This window comes from Hemicordylus capensis, chromosome 3 (assembly GCF_027244095.1).
Source record: "Hemicordylus capensis ecotype Gifberg chromosome 3, rHemCap1.1.pri, whole genome shotgun sequence".
Lineage (NCBI taxonomy): Eukaryota > Metazoa > Chordata > Lepidosauria > Squamata > Cordylidae > Hemicordylus > Hemicordylus capensis.
The window spans coordinates 286,755,048-286,780,575 of NC_069659.1; the positions used below are offsets into that span (position 1 = coordinate 286,755,048).

Genomic DNA, 25,528 nt, shown 5'->3' on the forward strand with positions numbered 1-25,528 from the left:
CACTGAATGGGTTGCCACTCTAATTGCTGGTGCAAGATATAGAGGGCTTTCATCATAAAAATGCAGGGATAGAATGATGCCCCCATATGCTGCATAGAAGGCAATGGCAAAGTCAATACTGGAAGTTCAGGCCATCCATGATGCCAATCTTTCTCTGTCTTTGTGCTTACCATCACAATATATTTAACATCTTTTTCTGTCTTTGCTTACCATCACAATACATTTAACATGGATATTCTTCTTTCCACAGCAGTCTTGCTCCTCAGGAAGAAGGGTCAAAGATGATGATGATGATGATGATTTTACATTTTATATCCCGCTCTTCCTCCAAGGGGCCCAGAGCGGTATACTACATACTTAGGTTTCTCCTCACAACAACCCTGTGAAGTAGGTTAGGCTGAGAGAGAAGTGACTAGCCCAGAGTCACCCAGCTAGTTTTATGGCTGAATGGGGATTTGAACTCAGGTCTCCCCGGTCCTAGTCCAGCACTCTAACCACTACACCACGCTGGTTCTATTATCAGGCTATACACAGAAAATCTTGCAGCAAACCAAGGTATCTCCTTTTCCCATCAGGCCATCCATTCTACTAACACAATCTAGGAATACAGAAAGCGGCCTTATTCTAATTCAGACCATTAGTCCATTTAGCTCAGTATTGTCAATACTGACTGACAGCAGCTCTCCAAGGTTTCAGGCAGGAGTCTTTCCCAGCCCTTCCTGGAGATGCCAGGGATTGAACCTGGGACCTTCTGCATGCAAAACAGATGCTCTATCCACTGAGTTATGGCCCCATCCCACCTAGCTCAGCAGCCAAGCTTTCTCCCCACAGCAACAGAGCTGTGTGTGCTGCAAACAATGACTGATTGATCGGTTGATTACTGCTAACTTGGCAAAGAGGCACCTTTTAACGTGGTGATTCTCTTTATTTAGCAGGGGGAGAGTAACTGGCCCTATCCACCTTACATTTCATATCTGGTATCCATCTTACATTTCTTTTTAGATTGTGAGCCCTTTGGGGACAGGGTTCCATCTTATTTGTTTGTTATTTCTCTGTGTAAAACCACCCTGAGCCATTTTTGGAAGGGCAGCATAGAAATTGAATGAATGAATGAATGAATGAATGAATGAATAAGAAGTGCCATCAAGTTGGTGTCGACTCTTAGCGACCACATAGATAAGAGTCTCTCCAGGATGATCTGTCTTCAATGTGGCCTTTAAGGTGTCTCAGTGGGGCCTTCATTGCTGTCATAATCGAGTCCATCCACCTTGTTGCTGGTCGTCCTCTTCTTCTCTTTCCTTCAACTTTCCCCAGCATTATGGACTTCTCAAGGGAGCTGGATCTTCACATAATGAGTCCACAGTATGATAGTTTGAGCCTGGTCATTTGTGCCTCAAGTGAAAACACTAGCACACCATAATTTATTTATTTATTTTATTCGATTTAATACCCCATGCTTGCCAGCCCCAACAACCACAAAGTAATTTAGAGTCACAGAATAGGTTCTTAACAATTTCGAGCCGCTATGGAGAGCCACAGTGGCACAGTAGTGTTAGGCGGAACAGATTCAAATCCTTAGGCAAGTCACTCACTCTCTCTGAGCCTAATCCACCACACAGGGTTGTTGGGAGGCTAAAATATTACTTTGAGTTCCTTCAAGGAACAGCAGGATACTAGTGTAACAAAGAATAAAAAAGGACCTTAGTGATCACCTCCCTCCATATGGATCTGGCTGTCTCATAAGATCTTTTGAAGTCCTCATGTGTCCTGCCACCCTCAGAGGCTCATGTGGTGGTGACATGTGAGCAGGCCTCTCCGTGGCAGCCCCCACTACCTTATGGAACTCCATGCCACTTGACATCTGTTGGGCACCCTCCCTACCAGACGTAGCCTCCAGCCACATGGATGAGCAGAGCAGCTCCAGCCACATGGATGAGCAGTTCTCATGCAGCAAGGGAAATGTTTTAAAAGCACCCTTTTCTTGGGCTCTTCTCTATGCATACTCCAGGAGAGGCATTACTGACATAGTTTTGCTCTTGCCCATACAGCGAACAACTGGAAGGGGTTTTCTTATTCATCACCCAGCTGTACTAGAGGAAGGGAGTTCCTGCTGTCTTTTCAGAACTATTCATGTTGGCTGTAAACAAAGTAGGAGCAGCAAAGTAGGAGAAGGACTGAGTTCAGTGAAAGAGAGCATCTTTTGTACACACAGAAGGTCCCAGATTCAACCCTTAGTATCTCCAGGTAAGTATCCATCTGAAATCCTGGAGGGGCTGCTGCCACTTAGTGGTATAAGGCAGCTACTCACAGATTCCCATTTTATAGCTGAAGTCATGAGAACGAGCCAGCTTATCCAAGTTCAACCCCTTATGTGCTGAGCCATGCCTTTCAGATACAGATCCATATACAGAGAAAGAGGACCCCCATATCTAATGTATTGAAGATGCCTGGAGCACCTTCCTTATGAGGCTAGGCTACAGCATCTGGGACTCTTTGCCTTGGAAAAAGAGGCAACTAGGGGGAGACATAATCAAGATGTATAAAACTATGCATGGAGTGGAAAGGGTGGACCGAGAGAAATTTTTCTCCCGCTCTCACAACACTAGAACCAGGGGTCACCCCATGAAACTGAAGGTCAGGAAATGTAGGATCAACAAGAGGAAGTACTTTTTCACACAGTGCATAATTAATCTCTGGAATTCTTTGCCATGGGATGTAGTGATGGCCACCAGCTTGGATGGCTTTAAAAGGGGCTTAGACAAATTCATGGTGGACAGGTCTATCAATGGCTACTGGTCTGGTGGCTATAGACCACCTCCAGCCTCAGAGTCACGAAGCCTTCCCAATACCAGTTGCAGGGGAGTAACAGCAGGAGAGAGGGCATGCACAAAGCTCTTGCCTGTGGGCTCCCCAGAGGCATCTGGTGGGCCACTGTGGGAAACAGCATGCTGGACTAGATGGGCCTTGGGCCTGATCCAGCAGGGCTGCTCTTATGTTTTTAACATCCTATTGGTTCACAGCAGGATCTGAGCCCAGTCCAGATTTGCCACAAACCCAGTCTCTCCTTGGCCAGTGGCAGCCCCACTCTGGCCCCTGCTCCTTGGGAAGCATCCCACCTCAATACTACACACAGCCTCCTTCTCTCTGCCTTTTGAAATTTCATGAAGATGTAACACACTCCATGGATCCATGCAAACACCTCAGTCAGCTTACTGATGATGGAGACCCTGGTGTCCAATCTTGAAATGAAGAGCAAAACTAAACCAGCTATAGGGTGAGTGGCACCCAGTCGTGATCCAGAATTATTGTACAGCAAATACCATACTGAGCAGTATAGTGGCTAGAGTGCTGGACTAGGACCGGGGAGACCCGAGTTCAAATCCCCATTCAGCCATGAAACTAGCTGGGTGACTCTGGGCCAGTCACTTCTCTCTCAGCCTAACCTACTTCACAGGGTTGTTGTGAGGAGAAACCTAAGTATGTAGTACACCGCTCTGGGCTCCTTGGAGGAAGAGCGGGATATAAAATGTTTTGGGTTTTTTTAATTAAAATTAAAAAAAGATTCTATCCAATAAAGACTTGCACTAGAGACTGGAAGGGAAAACTTGTGCACAGAGAATAATAGAGCATATGCAGAGTACAACTTTCCCTAGAGGCCATAGGAGAGGAGAGCTGGTCTTGTGGTAGCAAGCATGACTTGTCCCTATAGCTAAGCAGGGTCTGCCCTGGTTGCATATGAATGGGAGACTTGATGTGTGAGCACTGCAAGATATTCCCCTCAGGGGATGGAGCCGCTCTGGGAAGAGCAGAAGGTTCCAAGTTCCCTCCCTGGCTTCTCCAAGATAGGGCTGAGAGAGACTCCTGCCTGCAACCTTGGAGAAGCCGCTGCCAGTCTGTGAAGACAATACTGAGCTAGATAGACGTTGGTCTGACTCGGTATATGGCAGCTTCCTATGTTCCTTCCTATCTTCCGTAGGAAGAGAGGACTCTTGATCCTTAGCCAACACCTCCATTACAGGATAACACTTCAGCTACTGAAGTGATCTGGGTAAAGCTCTGCAGTGGTTTGGGAATTCAGGAAATCCTGGCAACATATTGCTAGGTGAAGAAAAATGAACAAGCCTGGAGATGGGACCGAAGTCAAAATACCTTCATTTTACAAGCAAGTATATTTTTTGCCTTTTAAATCCTCTGTAGGATGTTCTGGGTCAGGAAGGGTCAAGTTGCTAAGGTCACAGAGCTGAGTCCACTCTGCCTTCAACCTCACTGAATCCCACAGGAAGTGCTAGGGGCTAAATAGGCAAGAGCAATACATCCTGATCAAGTTCCTGGCCTGGAGATTAGAGAATTTGCTATATGAAGCATAAATTATGCTCACATTGCAGACCTCTTCCATGCACGTTCTTCCCCAAAACATAAACCTGCAGAGACAGTTGCAATTTTATGCAGAGTATAAACATTCTGAAGAATGAAAGGAGGGCTGATAGGAAAGAGATAAAGCAGAAGTAGGAGTGCGCATCACCAGAGAGAAAATTGTTCAATTAAGGAACAAACTTTGGAAATTCATCTCCAGGTCAGAAAGTCTCAAAGAGGCAAGTCTTAGGAGCTGGAAGGAGCTCAGAATTCTAGAAGGGTGTTGACAAGCTGGAAAAGAGTCAGAAGAGAGCTACAAAGATGACAAAAAGGCCTAATGGATCTTCAGACTCTGCCTGATGACCTTAGTGCAGCAGAACTCACTCCACCACCTAGCCCAGCGGTTCTCAAACCAGATGTTGTTGGACTACAAACCTGAAATTGAATCCGGACAAGACGGAGGTACTGTTGGTCAGTAGGAGAGCCAATCGGGATGAGGAGATTTTACTGGTTCTGGATGGGGTTGCACTCCCCTTGAAGGAGCAAGTACGCAGCTTGGGGGTATTACTGGACCCGGCTCTGCTTTGGGAAGCTCAGGTGGAGGCGATGGCCAGGGGTACCTTTGCACGGCTTTGGCTAGTGCACCAACTGCGACCCTTTCTTGAGAAGGCAGATCTGGCCACAGTTACCTATGCCTTAGTCACGTCACGGCTGGTTTACTGCAATGCGCTCTACGTGGGGCTGCCCTTGAAGAATATCCGGAAACTGCAGCTAGTGCAAAACGCGGCAGCTAGGGGTTTATCTGCAGCTGCCTGATGGGAGCACATCAGACCCATTCTGAAAGAGTTGCACTGGCTGCCAGTTCGTTTCCGGGTCCAATTCAAGGTGCTGGTTTTGACCTTTAAAGCCCTTAACGGTTTGGGCCCAGGGTATCTGAGGGACTGCCTGCTCCCAAGGGTTGCTGCCCACTTGACGAGGTCATCTGAGGGGGCTCTGCTCCAGGTGCCGACAATGAGGGAGGCTCAGCTGTCATGCACTCGGGACAGGGCCTTCTCTGTTGCTGCCCCCAGACTCTGGAATGCTCTCCCAGTGGCCATTCACTCCTCCGACTCCATCACAGGTTTTAGAAAGCTTGTTAAATCTTGGCTTTCTATCCAGGCTTTTACATGATTATTTTTATTGCTGCTTCTATATGTTTTTACTTGTGTATAGTTTTTTATGCTTGTATTTTATAGGTTTTTATTTAGGTTTGTTTTTATATTTTTAGCTTAATATTCTTATTGTCATTTTATTGTATTTTTTTAAACTTTTGTAAACCGCCTTGAGATTATTTTTAATGAAAGGTGGTACATAAATTCAACAATAAATAAATATAAATTAAATAAATAAATCATCCCCAGCCACAACAGCTTTTGGTCGCAATAGCAGGGGGTGGCGAGAGCTGCAGTTCAACAAGATCTGGGTACCCAAGTCTGAGAACCTCACGCAGGCAATTGTTTCTGTTGTCCAACTGCTCTGGCGGTTAAGAAGTTTCTCCTAATGTTAAACTAAAATCTACTCCCCTAAAAATAAAATAAAATAAAATAAAATCTATTCTCCTGTAACTTGAGAGACAAACATGTAGAGTAAAATTTAAAATGGATTTGCAGTTTTGCAATTTGAGGTCCAAAGTGGGTCCTAGGTCTGTAAAAGTTTCAGATTATTAGTCTAATATGCAGCCCCTACTAGGACAAGCTGAATTAGCTGTCTATGTTTAAACCTGGGGAAAAGATTAAAAGAAGTGGGAAAAGACTGACCGTTTTGAATTGTCTATAAGGATCTCAGAAATAAAAAGAAAATGTGAAATGGTCGTTCAGCTTAAGCACCAAGGATGACAAGAAACAATGGTTTTAAACTACAGGGAGATGAATCTGGGTTAAATGTAAGAAAGGAGTTCCTAAGCATAAGAGAGTTCAGCACTGAAACAAGTTCTCTTGTTCTGTACAGATTTCCAGGAAGGGGGCGGGAGGAAGGGAAAGGGATATGTCAGGCATACCAGTAGTATAAGATACCTTATCTCAGGTCAAGTGTGGACTAAATGACCATCAGTCACTCCAATCCTATGGTTCTAAAAGCATTTGAGTGATGGGGGAAATATGGCTTGTTGTTCCCTAGCACCAGTGTATACATACTTAAGATCACTTAATGCAGATTAGCTACCCCTTTACAGTATTTAACCACCTGATGTGCTTGCAGCCAGGGTGGTGGGAAAGTGCTGGGTGGAAATGATTTAAAGCATTTCCTGTCCCCAATATTATTAGTTCATTCTCATGAATGAAGTATATAGATTCTAGTCCATGTCTGTGGCAATGAGTACATACCTAAGAGGCGCTAACTTGTTCCATGTTGAGCAAAGGCAACACCTGCTGTATCTTGTGTAATATCTGGTTTTCTATCCCAACGCTGCTCCACTTCTGCCCACTGCAGGGGCATGGGGACAATGAAGCAAGGGGGCCGTCAGGGTTGTGGGGGGGGCACCAAGGCATCCCCCTCGTCCCTTCCCACACCCAGCTAGAGAAAGAAGCGCTCCCCGGCTGGGAGTGCAAGGCACAACCCTGTCCTTCCCAGCCAGTGTTTTGTTGAAACACTGGCTGGCTTGGGGCTTCCCCCTGCCCCCACCCGGCAAAGAAAGGGCCGTAGTTTGTGCATGTGCACACTAATACATGCACACAAAAACCAACGCTGAAAGGGAGCCACCAGTACATAGGAACATAGGGAGTTGCCGTATACTGAGTCAGACCATTGGTCTATCTAGCTCAGTATTGTCTTCACAGACTGGCAGCGGCTCCTCCAAGGTTGCAGGCAGGAATCTCTCTCCGCCCTAGCTTGGAGACGCCAGGGAAGGAACTTGGAACCTTCTGCTCTTCCCAGAGCGGCTTCATCCCCTGAGGGGAATATCTTGCCGTGCTCACACGTAGCACCTTGTCCCCCAGGGAGCATCATATGCCCCTGCTCTACCCCTTTGCTTATTGTTTTCCTTGCAGGGCACATGGCAAATAAAGCCTTCAGCCTGTGCCACTGGGTCATAAGCAACCTGTTCTTATGACCCAGGTGATCATAATTAAAAGGTTAACTACGATTGCTGAGCCAGACAGGCTTCTGCAGTGTGATGCAAGAACCCGCATTATGCTGGCAACTGTAGTTCCACCACTGTGGTGAACTAGGATGAAACTACACTCAATAACTATGATCTGATCATCATTGTTGTTGCCCATCATTGTTTAAGAAGTCGTTCTCACAACCAGGCAGGCGGGGAAGGCTGCAGAAGCCCGCCGTCTGTGCAGGCGATTGCTGAGGACTGTCTGGGTGCATGCGTCACACACCCAGAGCACCTGCATCCTTGGAAGCGTGGAGACTGGGATGCATTATCCTGCCCCCCCCCCGAAATCCCACAATGCCCCATGTGAGTGTGCAGTGCATTGTGGGGATTCCCCCCCCCCAGTGGCAGGCGGGTGCCCATCATTGCTTCAGCGCTGGCTGCAAGCAGCAGGCGCTGACAATCAAATAAAGATGGTTAAGGGAGCGCTCTCTCCCTTGACCCCTTCTAAGAGGTGGGATCCCGAGGTGCTGCCAGGAGCCAGTTGGCTCCCGCAGGTTCTCACAGGTAACCAAGCCCGGGCTTACCTAGCCTGGTCAACTTGGCTGCTCGTGAGAACAGCCTCTAATCCTAGTTAACCAGGGTGACGGGATTATGATTGCCAGAGCAGGGCGGGTTTTCCTGTTGTCCTCTGCAGGAGCACATCCGGCTCAACTATTGTAGTTAGCCCTTTAACAATGATCGCCCTGGTCATAAGAACAGGCGGAGCCACCACTGGGCGAACGGGTTCAAAGAACCCGGGCCGTCACCAATCAGGGGCCGTGAGCGCGATCCCAGACACGCCCCCTCACGTCTGACATAAGACCCTGGGGGTGTGCGTTATTTCAGTCCCAAACGGGGTCCTGTTTGGAATCAAAATTGGCCGACGCTGCATTGGCAGTGAAGCCGGAGTGACTCTCTCTGCCTTAAAGGCAGGGAGAGCCGCTCCTGGTCTCACTGCCAACACAGCAGGGCCGATGAATATCGCTTCCAAACAGGGCCGCGCAGCCCCATTTGGGAGGGAGACCATGCTCCCGCATCTGACATCAGAAGCCGGGGGCAGGGGGATGCACCGGCAGCCGCACACAGGCCACTGCCAGCCTCCCTACGCTTCTGATGTGCAGAATCATTTAAACTGTGGGTGCGGCAGCAGGGGTGGCTCTTTCATCAGACAAGGTGAGGCAGTCACCTTAGGCGGCAGATTATTGGGGCATCAGCAAGGTGGCAAGATACACCCCACCACTGGAACAGTTCTTCAGAATCAATCTGGCCCTGGCAAATGTTGCAACGAGCGCCTCTGCGTGTCATACTCCTTGAAAGGTTTGCAAAGAGTGGGAAGAAAAGAGGAGCCAGGTTGCAACCTTCCCTCCTCCCGGTCGTCTATGCCTTTTCAAAGCTTGCTAGGGTTGCTTTTGAAAGGGTGCTGACCCCCCACCAATGTGGGGAATGGGGCAAGGCAGAGGCACGGGGCAAAGCAGAATTTTGCACCACATCACCCCTGTATGCAAGAGGCCAAAGGGCAATCAACCTCCTGTACTGAAGCAAGCTCCTTCCCATCTGAACATACTTAACACTGTATACCAGGCCAGGGAAAAGGCAGTGAATATCATCCAGATTATTGTGGCATACTATAAACAGAGAACCTGCAAGCACCACAGCCTGGGGATATCTGACAGAAAAGAGCCAGTGCAGTGTAGTGAGAGACAGTGTGCCATAGTGGTTAGCATGTTGGACAGATCTGACTGGGCAGATCTGAGTCCAAATCCTTGTTCAGCCATTAACCTTACTGCCTGATTCTGGGCCAATCACTTATCTCTTAGCCTAACCTACCTCACGGGGTTGTTGTATACACTGCTCTGTGTTCCTTGGAGGGAGGAAGAGTGGGATATACAAGTGTAAAGTAAAGCATGCCGTTGAGTTGCTGTCAACTCCTGGCGACCACAGAGCCTTGTGGTTGTCTTTGGTAGAATACAGGAGGGGTTTACCATTACCTCCTCCCACGCAGTATGAGTTGATGCCTTTCAGCATCTTCCTATATCGCAGTTGCCCAATATAGGTGTTTCCCATAGTCTGGAAAACAAACCAGCAGAGATTCAAACCAGCAACCTCTGGCTTGCTAGTCATTTCCCCGCTGCGGCTGCGCAATTAGGTGGCTACATATAAGTGTAGTCATAAATGAATATAAATTGAACCTCTTGCCACATGCTTGGAATTACACACAAGTGTAGACATGGCCGATTCATCTCCTTCAGAAGGCTGCTACCCTCCCCCCACCAGCCATTATGAGATTCATTTTAAGGGCTAAGTGCCCAGACACCAGGGGGATGGGTGGGGTGCACAGGCAAAATAAAAGGTGTGGAAAAGGAGCTTTGCCAAGAAAATCCAGGTGATGAGGAAGAGGATGAGTCTGGCTCAGAAGAAGACGTTCCCCTTTCACTGCCTTGTGTGGGACACCGTGATCAGGAGATGCAGCCCGTCATCCCAGCGGCCAGCCTAGGCAGCCACCTGCTGGTCCATGAGTGCAGCCCAGAAGAGACAGGAGGCTTTGCAGGCACTGACAGCTCCTCATAGGCAACAAGCTGCCCAATGCTTCCTTCCTTGCTCTTATGACTGACTGGCACAGGTCTTTCAGCTTGTGGTTACCTCCAATGCAGAGACTCCCTCCGCCAGGCAATTCAGGATCCGTCAGATCGGTCAAGCCTCTCTCTCTCTCTCTCTCTCTCTCTCTCTCATCACGGTAGCAGAACCACCCAGAGCTGTGCTTTGTTTTATCCTTTCCCAGCACGATTGAAAGGGGGGTGGGGGGTGGGAGGGAAGGAGGGAGAGGAGGATCTAACCCAAGTCTGGTATGGCACACTAAAAGGAGTAACAAACCCTCCCTGCCCCTGCTATTGGACCAAAGCAGCATCAGGAGGGGCAGTTTGGAGTGGTGGGGAGAGGAGCTTAACCCTTTCGCCTCCCAACACTTCTTTCTGCAATTCCCCTTCCCCAGCGGCTCCCCTGTGGGATTCCAGAAACAAGCTCAACCTACATCTGGAATGCCACCGGGAAGAAAAGCCACTCAGGGGCTAGCCCAGGGGTAGGCAACCTTGGCTCTCCATCTGCTTCTGGACTACAACTCCCATCATCCCTAAACTGTGGCCGGGGATGGTGGGAGTTGTAGTTCAGAAACAGCTGAAAAGGTTGCCTGTCCCGTTGCAGCAGGAACATGGCTTTTGGGGGAAAGGTTAAGGGGACCCTAACCCCAACCATTTCTCTACTTCAAGTCACCTCTTCCTATCCTGAAACTGTGCAGTACCAGCAGAAGCAACCGCCAGTGCTTTCTGATATGCATGTGTGTGTGACATGAAATTCCTCCTTAGCGATTACAAGAGAAAAGCAGAGAGCTCCTCCTTGAGGAGCGAGAATCCCAGCATGGGAAGAGCTCCTCTCAGAGACATGCAGGGCTGATGTCCTGGACGGGAGGAGAGCTGCAAGCTAGCTCCAACCCAGTCTCTCGGCCAGCCGGCTGGAGGGTGGAGTGGCATTCCAAGCCGGCACCCTCCAGCCCCAGCCTGTCCCGGGAGGAAGCACATCCTGCCCCCTGCAGCCCTCTCTCTAAGGCCCTGCCTGCCCCCTCCCTGTTCCCAGAGCTGGGGCATGTCTAGGCAGCGCTGTGTGTGCCCCAAGGCTGGCAGCACGGAGGCTCCTTTGTGTTTGTCTCAGAGCTGGTTGGCTGGTGAATTCCCTGGGCAGCCGAGCGGCAGAGCAGAGCTAGATGCTGCTGCAGCCTGGCTGGCAGGGGCTCACATGCGCCCAGCATGTGACAGCTCCCAATTAACTCCCGCTCCAGTTCGGAGTGCACACAGCGAAATCAGCAGGGCCCAGTGTGACACTGCAGCTCGCTCACACACACACACACACACACACACACACACACACACACACACAGCCACCCCCCACCAGGCATCCTGCCTTCACGCAGCAACCACCCTCCTCACCCAGCCATTTCTGCCTGCTGCTTCTGCCAACTCCCTCTAGACGGCATGCAGCAGCAGCAGCAGCAGCAGCAACCCGGCCCAGGACCCCCTTCCCGCCTTTGCCTGGACAGCCCCCCTGCCAGCATCCACTGCCCCCTCTTGGCCTCAGGGGGAACAAGAAGCTGCCCTGCCCTCCTAGGGCCATGTGCTCAGCCACCCCCTCCCAGCACACACCTTGCTAGGAGAAGCTGGAACTGCTTGAGCACCCCATCCTGACACCTAACCCGTTGGGTCTGTTCTCACGGCCAGAAGCTAGGAAAGAGGAAGGTCCGGCCAGGCTCCAAGCCCCTTGCCCACTCCCAAGAAATGGTTGTGTGTCCACAAAAATCGGAGCGAAGAGAAGGGGGAAGTGATCGTGTGCCAGCTGCAATCTGGGTAGGACAGCACAGGACATGCTTTCCCTCCACCCTCAACATAGTGCTGGGGACACCATGAGGGCTGGCCACTGCCATCCTGTCCAAGCCTTGGCTAGCACACGGTCCCTTCCCCCCTCCTCCTTCCTCAGTTTTTGCAGATGCACGACCATTTCACGGGAGCACACACAGGGCTAGACTCTCCTCCTACCTAGCTTCTAGCCGCTAGAACAAGCCTGGCATGATGGAACCCAGTTCCATAGTCATTTCCATTTGGATTTGGGGGGTTCCGAATTATCCCCAGAAACACTCTTCATGGATGTCCAAGATCCTTTAACACACGTGAACAATGCACAGAGTTCTCCCGTCCCCAGGGTACTCTGCCACCACACGTGGCCCTAATCACGTTCACTTACATTTTGGAGCAGCTGGGCATTCACAGACTCATCTGAGCCTAGCAGATCTCATGCATGGCAAGACCACCCGGATGTCACATGTCTTTTTCCTTATCGCTTGCTAATGATGTTAAGAGTCTCTGTGTACATGCAGAGGTCAAAACTCGCTCACAGGCTAGCAAAAGGGAAATGCTGAGTGTGTGCGTACATTTGTGCATGTTTGTGTGTGTACAGTACGTGCCTGTATTCTGGCCTTCACACCCACGGAATCAACATACTGCAACCAAGCTTCTGGCTGCAGGACATGAAATGCTAGGCCCCGGCCACAGATTTGCTGCTACAGCAGTTGTCTTTCTCCCATGGGGAATGTCTGTTGCCTCCTCGCACTCGGGACAAGTGACGTTAGTGCTTGAAAGAGAGTCCACCAGAAGGGAGGCAGGTCCAAGTCCCCACTAGGAACATAGGAAGCTGCCATCTACTGAGTCAGACCCTTGGTCCATCTAGCTCGGTTTTGTCTACCCAGATGTCAGCGGTTTCTCCAAGGCTGTGGACAGGAATCTCTCTCAGCCCTATCATGGAGATGCCAGAGAGGGAACTTGGAACCTTCTGCTCTTCCCAGAGTGGCTCCAACCCCTGAGGGGAAGATCTTACAGTGCTCACACTTCTAGACTCCCATTCATATGCAACCAGGGTGAACCCTGCTTATCTAAGAGGACAAATCATGTTTGCTACCACAAGACCAGCCCTCCTCTCCTCACTAGCATATATACTCCTGAAATACTCTGGACAGCAATTCCACTCAGAGAAAGAGCACAACTGCAGCCCCTTCCATCTCAACTTTTATTTTCCTAAGCCATAGCCCACTAACAGGCCTGGCATCTGCCCTCTTAGTTGTGTCCATTCTTTCTCCCCTCGTGAATAACTGCTCCATTTGGCATGGCTGCATCCTTGGCCAGTGCCTCTGAAGTGTTAAAAACAGACACTCCATCCCATATATTCTAAATATTAATCCCAGCTTTGGTGCATTGCACAAAGGGAATTCCCTTTCCTAGGAATCCCTTGGGAATCCGAAGTAGGCAGCACCTGCCCGGTGTCTGTCCCTTGGGATATATATGGGGACACCTTGATCTTCATGGTGGGGGGAAATCAGCACTGGCCAAAAGACTGGGAAAGGAGCATAATAATGGAAGAGCATCTGCTTTGCATGAAGAGGATCCTGGGCTCAGTCCCTGGCATCTCCAAGCATGGATGAGAAATATTTATTTATTTATTTATTTCTCTATCAAATTTATACCCCGTCCAAACATACGTCTCTGGGCAGCCAATATCCATCGTAAACCTTGGAGGGCTGCTCCAATCAGTGTAGACGAGGCCTTAGGAGCAAGCCCCAAAATTGAGGAGCCAGATGATGGACGCTAGACAAAATCCCCAGACTTAGTGACCGACATTGAGCCTATTCCCATGATCACTAGAAAGTGGGCTAAGGGAGCCTAGCCTGCTTTCTAGTGATGGTCGGAACCACCGGGCTCGTGGGCGAGCCTGGTAGCTCCGCAGCGGCTAGCCCGCCTGATCCCCCCTTCCCTTAAATGAGGTTAACAGAGCAAGCACTCCATTAGCCTTGTTGTTTTGATCATGTGTTGCCGCAGCATGCGGCAACACATGAGTAGACCCCCGACCGGGAGACAACAACAAGCCTCCTGGCCTCGAGGGTCACCCCAGAATGCCCCGTGCACTCGTGCAGAGCACCCTGGGACTTCCGGGGGCCGAGTGGCCCCCAATCCCCAACAGCTCCGTGACAGAGTCAGTAGTCATGTGGGCAGCTGATCCGACCACCCAGGGCTTCACCCCTGATTGTCTAAGGGGAGAGCAGGCTAAGCCCACTCTCCCTGCCAAACCCTCCCAGGCTCTACACACCGCTCGTGTGTAGAACTTCATTATGGAGGGGAAGGGTAAATAGGCTTCTTTTTATCCCCATTACAAGTAATGTATTTTGAACAACAACAGGACTGTCTATTGCAAATAAAGATGTTATTAAATAGCTCTGCCTCTAAAGGTAGAGTGGAAGCTAGTCTAGGCACCAGAGGTTTATTTCTAGGCACTATGGCTCCCTGGCGCCTGGGATTTGTCAGGTCCTGGTGCAGACAATACTGAGCTAGATGGACCAGTCATCTGACTCGGTTGACCCATACTGGGATCATTTACTGGGGAACTTGAACCAGATCAGCAGAAAGGAAACATGGAGTGGATTCTTTAATACCTGGAGCGTTGTCTTCCTCCATCCCCTCTTTTCTCCGATTCTGTGTAACAGATTTTCATGGAAGGCAAACCCACAGGAGAATCATCCCACAAGAAACACAACTCAAATACCTGTTCTGCAGATCTCATACACATTATGTACATAAAGGTAAAGTGTACTGTCGAGTTTATACCGCCCAGCAAAAAACCACCCCAAACTATGTAGCATGTGACCGCCCACCCCCAAACAGCCCAACTGCCTCCAAATAGCACACAATCTGATTATACACCATGCTGACCACACAAATGGCACCCATGCATGTGTGGACACGTATGTCCCAGCACCATGCACAGGTTCTTGGGGGGGGGGAGCGCCATCGCAGCAGGGAGCTGTACACGGCTCTCCTCCTTTTAAGAGATCCCACTTGCCGCTCCCCCACGCCCACCAACTTGGTGGCACTGAACCAGTTCAGAGCTGAGCCTGTGCACATCCCTATCTGGATGTACACATGTCCTGATGCTATTTAGGGTTTTTACATACTTTTAAATCCTAGTGTAGAATAATAAACAGTACTAGCTGGCCCGGAAGCAGTCCATCTACACCTCTAGTTCTCCCCACTCTCCCCATTCTCAGCACCCCCAGCGGCTGCCACCTTCTCTCCCGCCACCTCCTTTTCCCTCTGCCACCATTTCCTTCCCCCGCCGCCATTTTCTTTTTCCCCTGCCGCTGCCATTTTCTCCCACACCCCTGCTGCCATTTGCCACCAGCACGCCTGTCTGCCATCGCTTTCCTCTCCCACTCCTGGCAGCTCGCTCACAAACTCTCGCAAGAGCTGCCACACATGGGATTAGTGATGCGTATGTCACACACACACACACACACACACACACACACACACGCCTACCCCGCACAGAGCATCTGTGCGGCGCTTTGGAGCCGGCTGTTTCCCCCTCCCTCTTCCTCCTGCCCTGTCTCTCCTCTCTTGCCATCACCATTTTTTCTCCCTCCCATCCGCCTGCCGCCACAGCTTTTCTCTCCCCCCGCCCGCCACTGCCTCCGCTTTTCTCTCTCCCCCTCCGCTGGCCAGCCTGCCAGCCACCGCCACCACTTTCTTCCCCCTCTCCTTCCCAGTACTCACTTCGGAACCCTTGCAGCGTGTCACGAGAGTTCCACCCCCAAATCCTGGTCCCAAGAGAGAGAGAGAGAGAGAGAGAGTTGTTCAATTGACATCCAATGAAGAACAAACAAAAACTGAAGAGCCTCTTTTTTAAAAAATGAAGGTACACTGGTGGAATGTCAGAGATACTCTGGTGAAATGCTATGCTGGCACATATGCTGCAATTCCAGCATGACTCTGCCAGCAGAGTGCCCAAACAGGTTGGCCATGGGGGTGTGCCACAGGCATGATGATGAGGAGCAGACATAACCAAATCCTATACCCCCCTCAGACTTGGATCCTAGCCAAGATGCTAACTCTTCATGCAATCCCAGCACACCATCAGCAGAACATAAGCCCCTGTCTGGAAGACCTTAACACAGATGATAGGCCATGTGGCATAAGGCTGTATTTCTCTGGCTTTCATTTATTTATTTTATTTATTTGATTTCTATACCGCCCTGCAAAAAATGGCTCAGGGCAGTTTACACAGAGAAATAATAAATAGATAAAGATGGAACCCTGTCCCCAAAGGGGACATGTTGTGCACATGTGAAGGGCACAAGGGAACTTTGGTGATGAGAACCATAGAGAAAAGGCCCTGCACCAAGGGAGCATTTTGCACAGAGGTGAGGCCTCACCTCACTTAGGGGAAGAGCCCATTGCTAACACTTGTCTGCTCAGAACCTTTACAGGTATCCCACCTCTGGACCCCACACACAAACACCTTCACACTTCAACCCTTACAGGTATCATACCTCTAGATTTTCAAGCACCTAACACTTCACTCCTACAACTGGGGATGCGAGAACAAAGCAGCCCACACAGGTAAGAAAGGGGAAGGGGACGCATGTGCCTGTAGTAGGTTGTTTCCCAATGGGAGATTAAATCTAGCATTGAACCTGGAGTCTCCTGGGTATAGAACCCGAATAGCTTCACAGGCTAGGGCTTCTCATGCAGTCCTCCCAATCCTAGTATATATTTATTTAAGCCAGTGTGGTGTGGTAGTTAAGCGTGTTGGACTATGACTAGGGAGACTTCTTCAAAGGCCCGTTCAGCCATGAAACTCACTGGGTGACTCTGAGCCAGTCACTTATCTCTCAGCCTAACCTACTTCACAGGGCTGTTGTGAAGATAAACATAACCATATTCACTGCTCTGGGCTCTCTGGAGGAAGAAGAGGATATAAATGTAAAAATAAAATATATGACCAGCCTGGGCTGGCAGTTAGAAGATAACTAATGCCCCATGATCCGTCCATCCATCCATCCACCGCTGCTACTGCACAGTGGGTAGAGCACTGCTCTGTGGGTTTGAGTTCTGCCCGCTCCTCCTTCACCTCTGATAGGACTACGGCTGGTCAGGCACGCAAATGGTGATTTCCGCCTTGATTCTACCATTCCCCCTGGCTGGGCTCAAAACTGGCTTGCCTGATCCCTGGCCGAGAGATTTATGCAGTAAGCTAACAGAGGTGACTCTGATGGAAGCACAGCTGTGGCTTGTTACCTGCCTTAGTTCCTACCTGGGAAAAGCTCCCCCACCCCACTCCTCAGATGAGCACTGCTGCCCGGGGCGGGGGGGGGGCCTTGAACGCTTGCCCTGAGGAGATTTGCATGTTGGCCTCCACACCCCAAGAGTGTCGGTGTGTATTAGTGGTATGTAGGTGTAAGGGGATTCAAAGGCCACAGTACTAGGGTTCTTCTTGCTGCCTGTGCCATAATAGCTCGTGCAGGAGTAGACAGTGTAGGGCTGCTGGGCGGGCGGGGGGGGGCATGGTGAAGGCATGGGGCATCTCCCCATCACCAGGAATGGACTGGCTTCTCTCATACCTGGCCTATATGGGGACACTGTCAGCATACCACCCTGTGCTTGGTGTGTGCCAGTAGTGTTATCATGGAAGCTGGGGGAATGAGTGGCTAGCACAGTTGCTCTGGTCTGCTTTCTTTTCTGAGTGTGGGAGGAGGAGGAGGAGGAGGAGGAGGAGGAGGAGGAAGAAGAGGGTTCCTCCCCAACTTTTGTGCTGGGCAGTTATAGGATCCTGACTAAGTTATACTGATATTACACAGGCATAGCCAGAATACCAGCATGGTGTTACAAGAGGATCACTCACTTGGTTCCCATTTTCTGCTGCAAAGGAGTGTCTGGCAGCTGGAAGATGGACTTGTAAAAGATAGGAGAGGGGGAGGATTAAACCTCTGACTTCAAATACAATCTCAGAAAAATCACTTACATCTTATACAGTGAGGTGCATAACCACAAAGTGTGTATGCTTGGGACAGCAGAGACAGAGCAGAGAGCTACAGTGACCCAGGGTGACACCTGTGGTTCCCTGCTGCACTTAATAGTGTGCTGTTTTCTCATTCCAAAACACCTCTCCACTCCAAAATACCAAAGGTGGAGGTGTGCAGCACTTTACAAGTGATCGTCTCCAACACAGTACTGGTAGGCAGTCTCTGATAACCACAACTTCATCTTTTCTTTTTTGGTAGTGTGGGTTCCCCCCCCCCCACCGCCAACTTGTGTGCTGGGCAGTTACAGAATCCTGCCTAAGTTATACCAATGTTACACTGGATGCTGGCTCAGATAATCCCACCTCCATCCATTTGTTGTTTTTTAAGCTGGAGATGGGCTTAGAAAAATTAAATACAAATTTCTTTTGTTGCACATGTGCACTTAAGTGCATAGAGAAACTGAAATTAAAATTTGATGAACAATAAAAGGGTGAGTGCCAACTGTTGAACAAGTAATGGCAGAAGGGACTGTGTTGTGCCAACAGGTAATGAAGGGCAAACAATACAGAAAGGCAGAGCCTCATTCTGTCACCAGCTGTGTTATCCAGTACATCACTTCTGTACCCAAGCAGGACTATAACACTTTGCCAATCTACACCTCAAAAGCTTGCACCAGAAATTGTGTTGGTTGTCCAAAAAATTGCCACAAGCTAGCTTCAGGGGGAGAGGGTGTGGGGAGGAAGAATGGTGAAAAAAAACAGGAATACATGGGATTTGTATAATGGGAGGAATGCCCTCTTGGTTTTCAATAATACATGAGGAATTATATCTATAATGGGCAAGAGGGCTAGTGTGGAAGCACCCCCAAATGCCAATAGGTTCCTGCAGGGACCTTATAGCCAAGTTCTGGTTAGATATCCCCTGAGAACATAAGACCTGTTTTGTGGTTATCATAAAGCAGGGTTGAAGCAAAGGGAAGTGTTTGTGTCATATGAAGGTCAAAGCTACAGTGTCTGACCAGCCTAAAATTTACACTAAGCAAAAAACCGTCTTTGCTTCTGTTTGAAAGGGATTTTTACAGGGTGGGGGTGGAGGATTCAAAGGTACAGCATAGCTTGCGTACAGCATCGAATATACCAATCATGCTATTTGCAGATCTTTGGGTTTTCATAAGAGCCTGAAGGAAGCACAGTCCTAGAACTGCTGAGCTAAAAACTCCCCAAAGATCATCTAGTGTGACCACCTGCACCAAGGCAGGCATTCCTGTATCCTACATGCCCCTGAAAAGATTTCCTGTATCATTCAGAACAGAACACAAGCAAACAAAACACACTACACCACAAATGCTTGAAAATATTTGCAAAAACAAAAAACTTTGGATGGCTAAAGAAAGTGAGCCATGAAATATACTTCATGGGAAGAGGAGAACCCCAGGTTTATTAGCCAGTCTTTTTCATGTCAACTGTGAAATCAATGTTCATCCACAAAATTCCATATCCTTTCCCAAGCAGAGTTGATTGTCCAAACCATTGTGACTTCATTAGAAATAACTCTATAGCACACACTGAGGACGCCAGCCTTGGATGGAAGATATGCATGTACAATTGGTTACGTACATTATTGCGATATCCTGATTGGATGAGTACATGGTATATGACACACCACATAGCACAGTTTGGCGAGACTCACTGTAGCAGTGAGAGAGCACACCCAGCACCCACCTCTTCATTACATCCCATTTCTCCATAAGGCCCTTCCTCATCATGTACTTTAGACTGCACGCCGCTTTTTTAAATCAAGAAGTAAAATAATTTCTGGTCCTGAGAAACTGGGAGGATTGTATGGGGAAAGGCAAAGAAAGTGCCCAGGGCAAGATGTTCAAAGGGCACTGGGGCCAGACATTTCTCTCCACTCTACAGGGTGAGTATGAGGCACTAGCCCTGCCTTACCCTTTTTAGAGAATGGAAGAAATACAGCGCTACACTACATGTAGAAATGCCCAACAGAGGCAGCTCTTTTGTTGTAACTTACAAATGCCACTGCTTCCCCTTTAAAGGCAAAGGCACCCACAGCTGGAAACTCTTCCAAGTTAATGCAGGCCCCCCCTCCCAATAAGAGCAGCCACGCGAGAGACTCATTAAATGTTTCTAGCTGGCAGGAGGCCAGAACCAGAGCTTGTTTGTTCTGTATTCCGATAAACAGTCTGTCATGGGCTGTAGGAACAAAATCATGAGGAAATCTACAGTTGCAGTGAAGAGAGAGATTTGCGCGCACAGAAACACGATCCTAGCTGCTTTCTTACCCTTTGCAACCTTGAAAATAGCTAGCACTCCTTCTAGCAGGGGGACTTGGTTTTCCTGGGGGACTTTCTGAACCCCAGGCCAATTGTAAGATCTTATCTGTAAACACAAAGCTGCCATAGCTTGGGACAGTACTTGGTTACAACACAGTATTTGTTGTCTGGCACGCATAGCTCGGGGAGGAATTGTTAAATCCCAACAAGCCTCTTGGCATACACAGGTCCGAACTGGAATGCAAAAAAGAAAAGAAAAGTAACCCAGGGGTGAAAGAAATCTGCTGGCACCAAGAATGCCACTGAACTAAGGATGCAGCAAAGATCAGCATCCATCTCTGAGAGTGATCTTTAATGCAAGATTTCCTCTGAAAGACCAAGCATTTTGAAGCTGCATGCCTTTTGCAAACACAGATTACAGGTTCCTTGGGGGGTGGAGTTGATGTGTCCTGCCCTCCCCCCAAGCAATGCTGGCCAGCAGGCAGGGTGGGATAAGGCAGGGCTAGAAGACTGGGAAAGCCTGGAGGGAAATGCGGGGGGGGGGGAGGAGGAGGAATCCATGCTGTGCCTGGTGCTTTAAATGTTTGGCCTGGCTTTGGAAGGAGAGCACGTGACTTTCTGCTTGAGGAAGCAGCAGCCGCTCTGGCAGCTTCCAGCGGGAGATGGAGAAGGAGGAGGAGGTGGTGGGGGAAGGGAAGTGGAAGGGAAGGGGGCTGTTTAGAAACACAGATTGCTGCAAGGCCAGGGAAGCAGATCCATGCAGACAACAGGTAGGGGGTAATGAGGAAAACTGAGACAGAAGGTGCTCACAGGTTCACTATCAGAGCAGGCGGAAGGCTGCTGAAAGAGATACTGTAATGTTCTCTGCTCACTGTAGGCATCTATTACCCCATGCTCAATAAATCTGGACCAACAGTGTGAGAGACAGAGCCCTAGGATGCTACCAGGCCACTCTGTCACAGCATGGAACTTCAGCTGGGCATGGAATGCTTTACAGGACTAAATATGGCCCTCACAGGGTCAACCCACTCTAGGTCCCCATGCAACCCAGTCCTCTGCAGCAGAAGGGCTCCCCACACCATGAGCTGGGTGTGTGAGAGACCAGTCCCCCTGCTGAATGCCACTCAAGTTATCAATAGAGCCAAAACTAGCTGACTGCATCAAGGGGGAAGCCATGGGCAGCACTCCTGTTCCTGAGGAAGAGGGCAGGAAATTGGTCTGAACCCTTGACCTGGTCAAACCTGGCTTTGAGGAAGGCTTTTGATCTCCTGCACCACAGTGGTGGCCACTACTAATCTTGCCAACAGCTCTGACAAGGAAGAAGTGAATCTACAGTAACCAGGTGACTCAGTAGTACCCACCCTCCTTGATGTACACTACCCAAAGGAGGAGAGTCCTTGGACTCTTTCCTAATAGTAGTCCTGAATACAGCATACACCCCCCAGTTTTTGACACACCCCATCCCAGATCATTGCCTTCTCAGAACTCAGCTAGAGACAAGGAATGCAGGAGCACTGCCAGGGCGGACAGGCGTCTATGCTAGTAGTGCCATGCATCTTCAGGTCACTTCTCCCTCTCCCTGTGCCCTCTGGAAAACACAAATGGGATGGACCATCTTTGGCTTCATATTTCAGTCCCACAGCCACTCAAGGGCAAGCATTCTGAAGATTCTGGGACAAGGATTGGGAGGGTGTGCACCATTTGGGGGGCACCCAGAATTTACAGAACTGCCTCACTCTGGACTATCCCCTATGCTAAGCTTCACATTTTCACTCTGCAGACCCAGAAGTGGAAGGAATGGTGCTGTGAGACCAACTTGGCCCAGGGCTGAGTCCCTACTAGATCAATTCATGTAGGTTAATCAGTCAGCTAACCTTCCTCTTTCCCCTGAACAACTCAAAAGCTATACGGGCTTGGAAGGGGGAGGGGAGCAATGTCAACAGTACCATCAACCATGTGGTTGCAGCAGTTTCTCCAGAGAGAGCGGAGCTGAAGGGTGCCAACCCATCCGCCACATAAACCCAACTTCCTCATCTCCTCCCAGGGCCACCCAGGCCAAACTAATGGTGCCAAAACCATGGATTCCAGTAGTAGCTCCTCCTCCTCTAGCTGGGAGCAAAAACCAAACCTCACCAAACTAGAGCGAACCCCAATGAACCACATCTGTGAAGATTGTTATGCCTTGAATTATGGGGGTTCATGATCCTAAAATTGGAGAGATGCTTCAGATCTCAGAGCTCCATATAGACAAGAGAGGCAGGCACGTTCTCTCACATAGAAAAACAATACCCTTTATTGTTATTCAACACGCCACTGCTAAATGCAACCTCCACAGCAACACTCCACATGCTGAGCAGCCCCACGGAACAGAACCCACACAGCTACCACCACACAGGACAGATCCCTCCCACCCACAAACATATTTTTGTAATATTGATCTAGCTACCCTAGTCCAATTCCCCTGATTCCCAGCATGCCTCGAGCTCCACAGTGCCCCACTGCCAGCCCCCGAGACCCTCCCCCTTCAGAGAGTTACTCCAAGAGGCGTCCGCCTCAGCACGGGGAACCGCTACAACCCCGGACTTCCACCTCCTTTGCCAACAGTAATCAGTGGCAAACAAAATACTCCACCACATGCACGCCCAACCAAACCGATCCCAAGCCACTGCCAGGATCCCAGGATCCCTCGCAGCCAAAAGCCAGCGTTCCCGCAGCTTATCCGTGGCTGGGACCCCGTGATCCCGAATGTGATTTCCTTTGGCCCTAGGTCTTATTTTGGCGGGGGGGGGGGGGGGAGACGAGCGGCGGCGATGGGTTCGTTTCCCGTTTGGCTGCTCCCAGTTGCAGAGGGGCCCAAGCAGGGGCTGGGAGGAAGGAGATTTCCCCCTGGCTTGGAGAAGGATGTCTGCCCGATCCCTTCCCCTTCCGCGCGCGCTCAGACTCACCTGGGCACGCACAGCCCACTGACATCTTCACATGCCCGGCCTGGCGCAGGGGAGGTGCGACGTGCCCGCTCGGCGGGGCCCTGGCATCCGCCGCCTTGGAAGAGACCCCGGCCCAGCTCTTAGGCAAGGCCGCCCCGGACCGCGGGGCCTCCCCGCCGGGAAGCGCAGCAAGAGCCGCAGCAAGCGGGGCAGCCCGATTCCTCTCTCCTTGCACCCGTCGGCGCGTCCTGGGCTGGGCTTGTGCTGCGTTGGCCTCGTCGTCCTAGACGATGCACTCCGATCGGCTCCGAATCCGATCCCGGGCCTGATTAATATGCTAATTGCGCGGAGAAGTGGGAGGAGAAGCGAGCGCGAGCTTGTCAAAGTGACCTGAGCCAAGCCGAGCCGCGACAGGGAAGGGAAGGGAAGGGAGGGCGGTGGGGGGAGGGGCGTCCATATGACGCAGATGGGGAAAAACACACCAATCTCTGCCACAGCAGCCACCCTAGGCGGGCTCGCGCGGGGAGGGGACTGAGGAGGAGTGGGTGGGGGTAAGGCGCGCGCTTACATATGTGTGTGCGCTCGTGTGGGGGCATGTGCTGACACGTTTGCAAGCGTGTATGCATGTGTGTGCATATAAGGGTGCAGATATGTGGAGCACGTGTGTCCGCTGGCCTGGGCGCGAACTCGCAGCTTGGGTTAAATCATCTAATCCCAAGGGTTGTTCTCAACCTCCCCTTGCAGTGAGGTAGAAATCTTAGCTTTAACCAGATTTTAGCCATGGCTGGCCCACTCTCTCTTTTAAATCCCCCTCTCCAGGTTCCACGATTTTTCAGAACATTTGTCTTCATTGCCCATATTCGCGATGCCCTAAAAAGAGAAGTGAAGGCTCCAACCTGCCTACAAAACCTGCCATCCGCCCTGTAAGCTGTGATCTTAGGTGTGTTCCTTTGGTGGCAGGATGAGGGGACGGGTGAGGGACAAGACAAGCTGTGCTTGCTCAGTAGTGAAGAAAATACACTCTGTTGTGCTGAGGGGTACTTTTTGTTTCATCATCGCTTCATATTTCCCAGGACTGGAGCCTGATTATTGCAAGCACATTTCAGAGCTAGCGCTGATTAGCTCTGCTACACATAATCATTATCAGTAACTTGTAACTAATAATAATAAAACCCCATCCCTATTCTAAAGTGATTCTTGGAGTAGTGGGGTTCTTCCCACAAGTTAGAAGCATGGCTTTTCTTATCAAAGGAAGAACCATATTCTGTCTATTTTGGGAGCAGTCTTTACAAAAACCCTTTCAATGGGGTGGGTAGGTGGGTGAGGGATCGTTCAGAGTAAAAGCTTATTGGGTTGTACCTTCTATATTCCTCACCACCCCCACAGAGGATAAATATATTCCTTAGAATTTACTCCGTCTTGCTTTTTATATCCCTGATCATGTTTCTGATGCTCTTTTTCTGAATCTTCTTCAGTTTCTTCACATCCTCTTCAAAATGTAGAAGCCAAATTTTTACACATCTCTCTCGGCTGAGGCCCGATCAGTGTTAAACAGAGCGGGACTAATACTTGCTGTGTCTTCTTGGTTACAATGTTTCTGCTAAGGCAACACAAAATGGCTTTCTCTTTTTTTATGACAAGGTCGAATTAGAGATTCCTAGTGACACTCAATTGTGATCAATTGCAGTCTTTAGGCTCTTGTTTTGTGGAACAGCTGTAATCCAACCGGTCTCACACACTCTCTCTCTCTCACACACACTGTGTTTACAGGGCCTTCTTGCTGAATGTCATGTTGCAATGTGTATGCATTATCAATCATATGTACCATTTGAATTGATCTTAAATACATCTTCTTTGCCATGAGTCCCACCACCCATTGGGATCATCTGGAGAGGTTTATCTGCAGTTGCCACCAGCTCTTCTGGTGGCTATACAGGGACAGGCCTTCTCTGTTGCTGCCCCAGACTCTGGAATGCACTTCCTGCTGAAACAAGAGCCTCCCCATCTCTGACAACTTTTAAAACATCTATAAAAGAGTATTTTCACCCAAATGTTTTAACTGGACTGAGGTTTTAAAATTGTTTTAAGGTTTTCATTTTTAATCTGTTCTTATAAACTGCCCAGAGACAGAAGTTTGGGTTAGTCTACAAATGTGAAAAATAATAGTAAATAAATAATATTGATTTGATTGCAATAGGCGTTATTTGAATAAAGACATGTGCCGTCTCAGCTCTTGCATCTTTTGGGTAACTGCATATATTATCTGAGTATTCTATTGACCCTTTCAAGCATAAAAATAGACCTCCAAATGGGTTAGAATCAATGCTTGAATGACAGGGGGGGTAAGAGGGGGCCTGTATCCCTTAGCTACTGTTTTTAGAAGGCTGCAGAGGGGAGACATAATAAGGCTAAATATGGGAAGTAAGGAGGTGGGACTTGTCGATTCACTAAGG

At 49.5% G+C, this 25,528-nt stretch overlaps 1 protein-coding gene across 4 annotated transcripts in view; it reads right to left on the minus strand.

Moving 5' to 3' along the window:
- LDB1 (LIM domain binding 1) overlaps positions 1 to 23,516 on the minus strand; it is a 92,064-nt gene extending 68,548 nt beyond the window's left edge. Inside the window, exon 1 of one of the 4 annotated variants that reach the window (XM_053309888.1) lies at positions 23,097 to 23,516. In XM_053309888.1, coding sequence (XP_053165863.1) covers positions 23,097 to 23,121 — 25 coding nt within the window. In that variant the 5' untranslated portion in view covers positions 23,122 to 23,516. The remainder of the gene's footprint in view (positions 1 to 23,096) is intronic. The other 3 variants (XM_053309887.1, XM_053309891.1, XM_053309890.1) reach the window with 3 other exon arrangements.
- Positions 23,517 to 25,528: the final 2,012 nt, after the last annotated feature.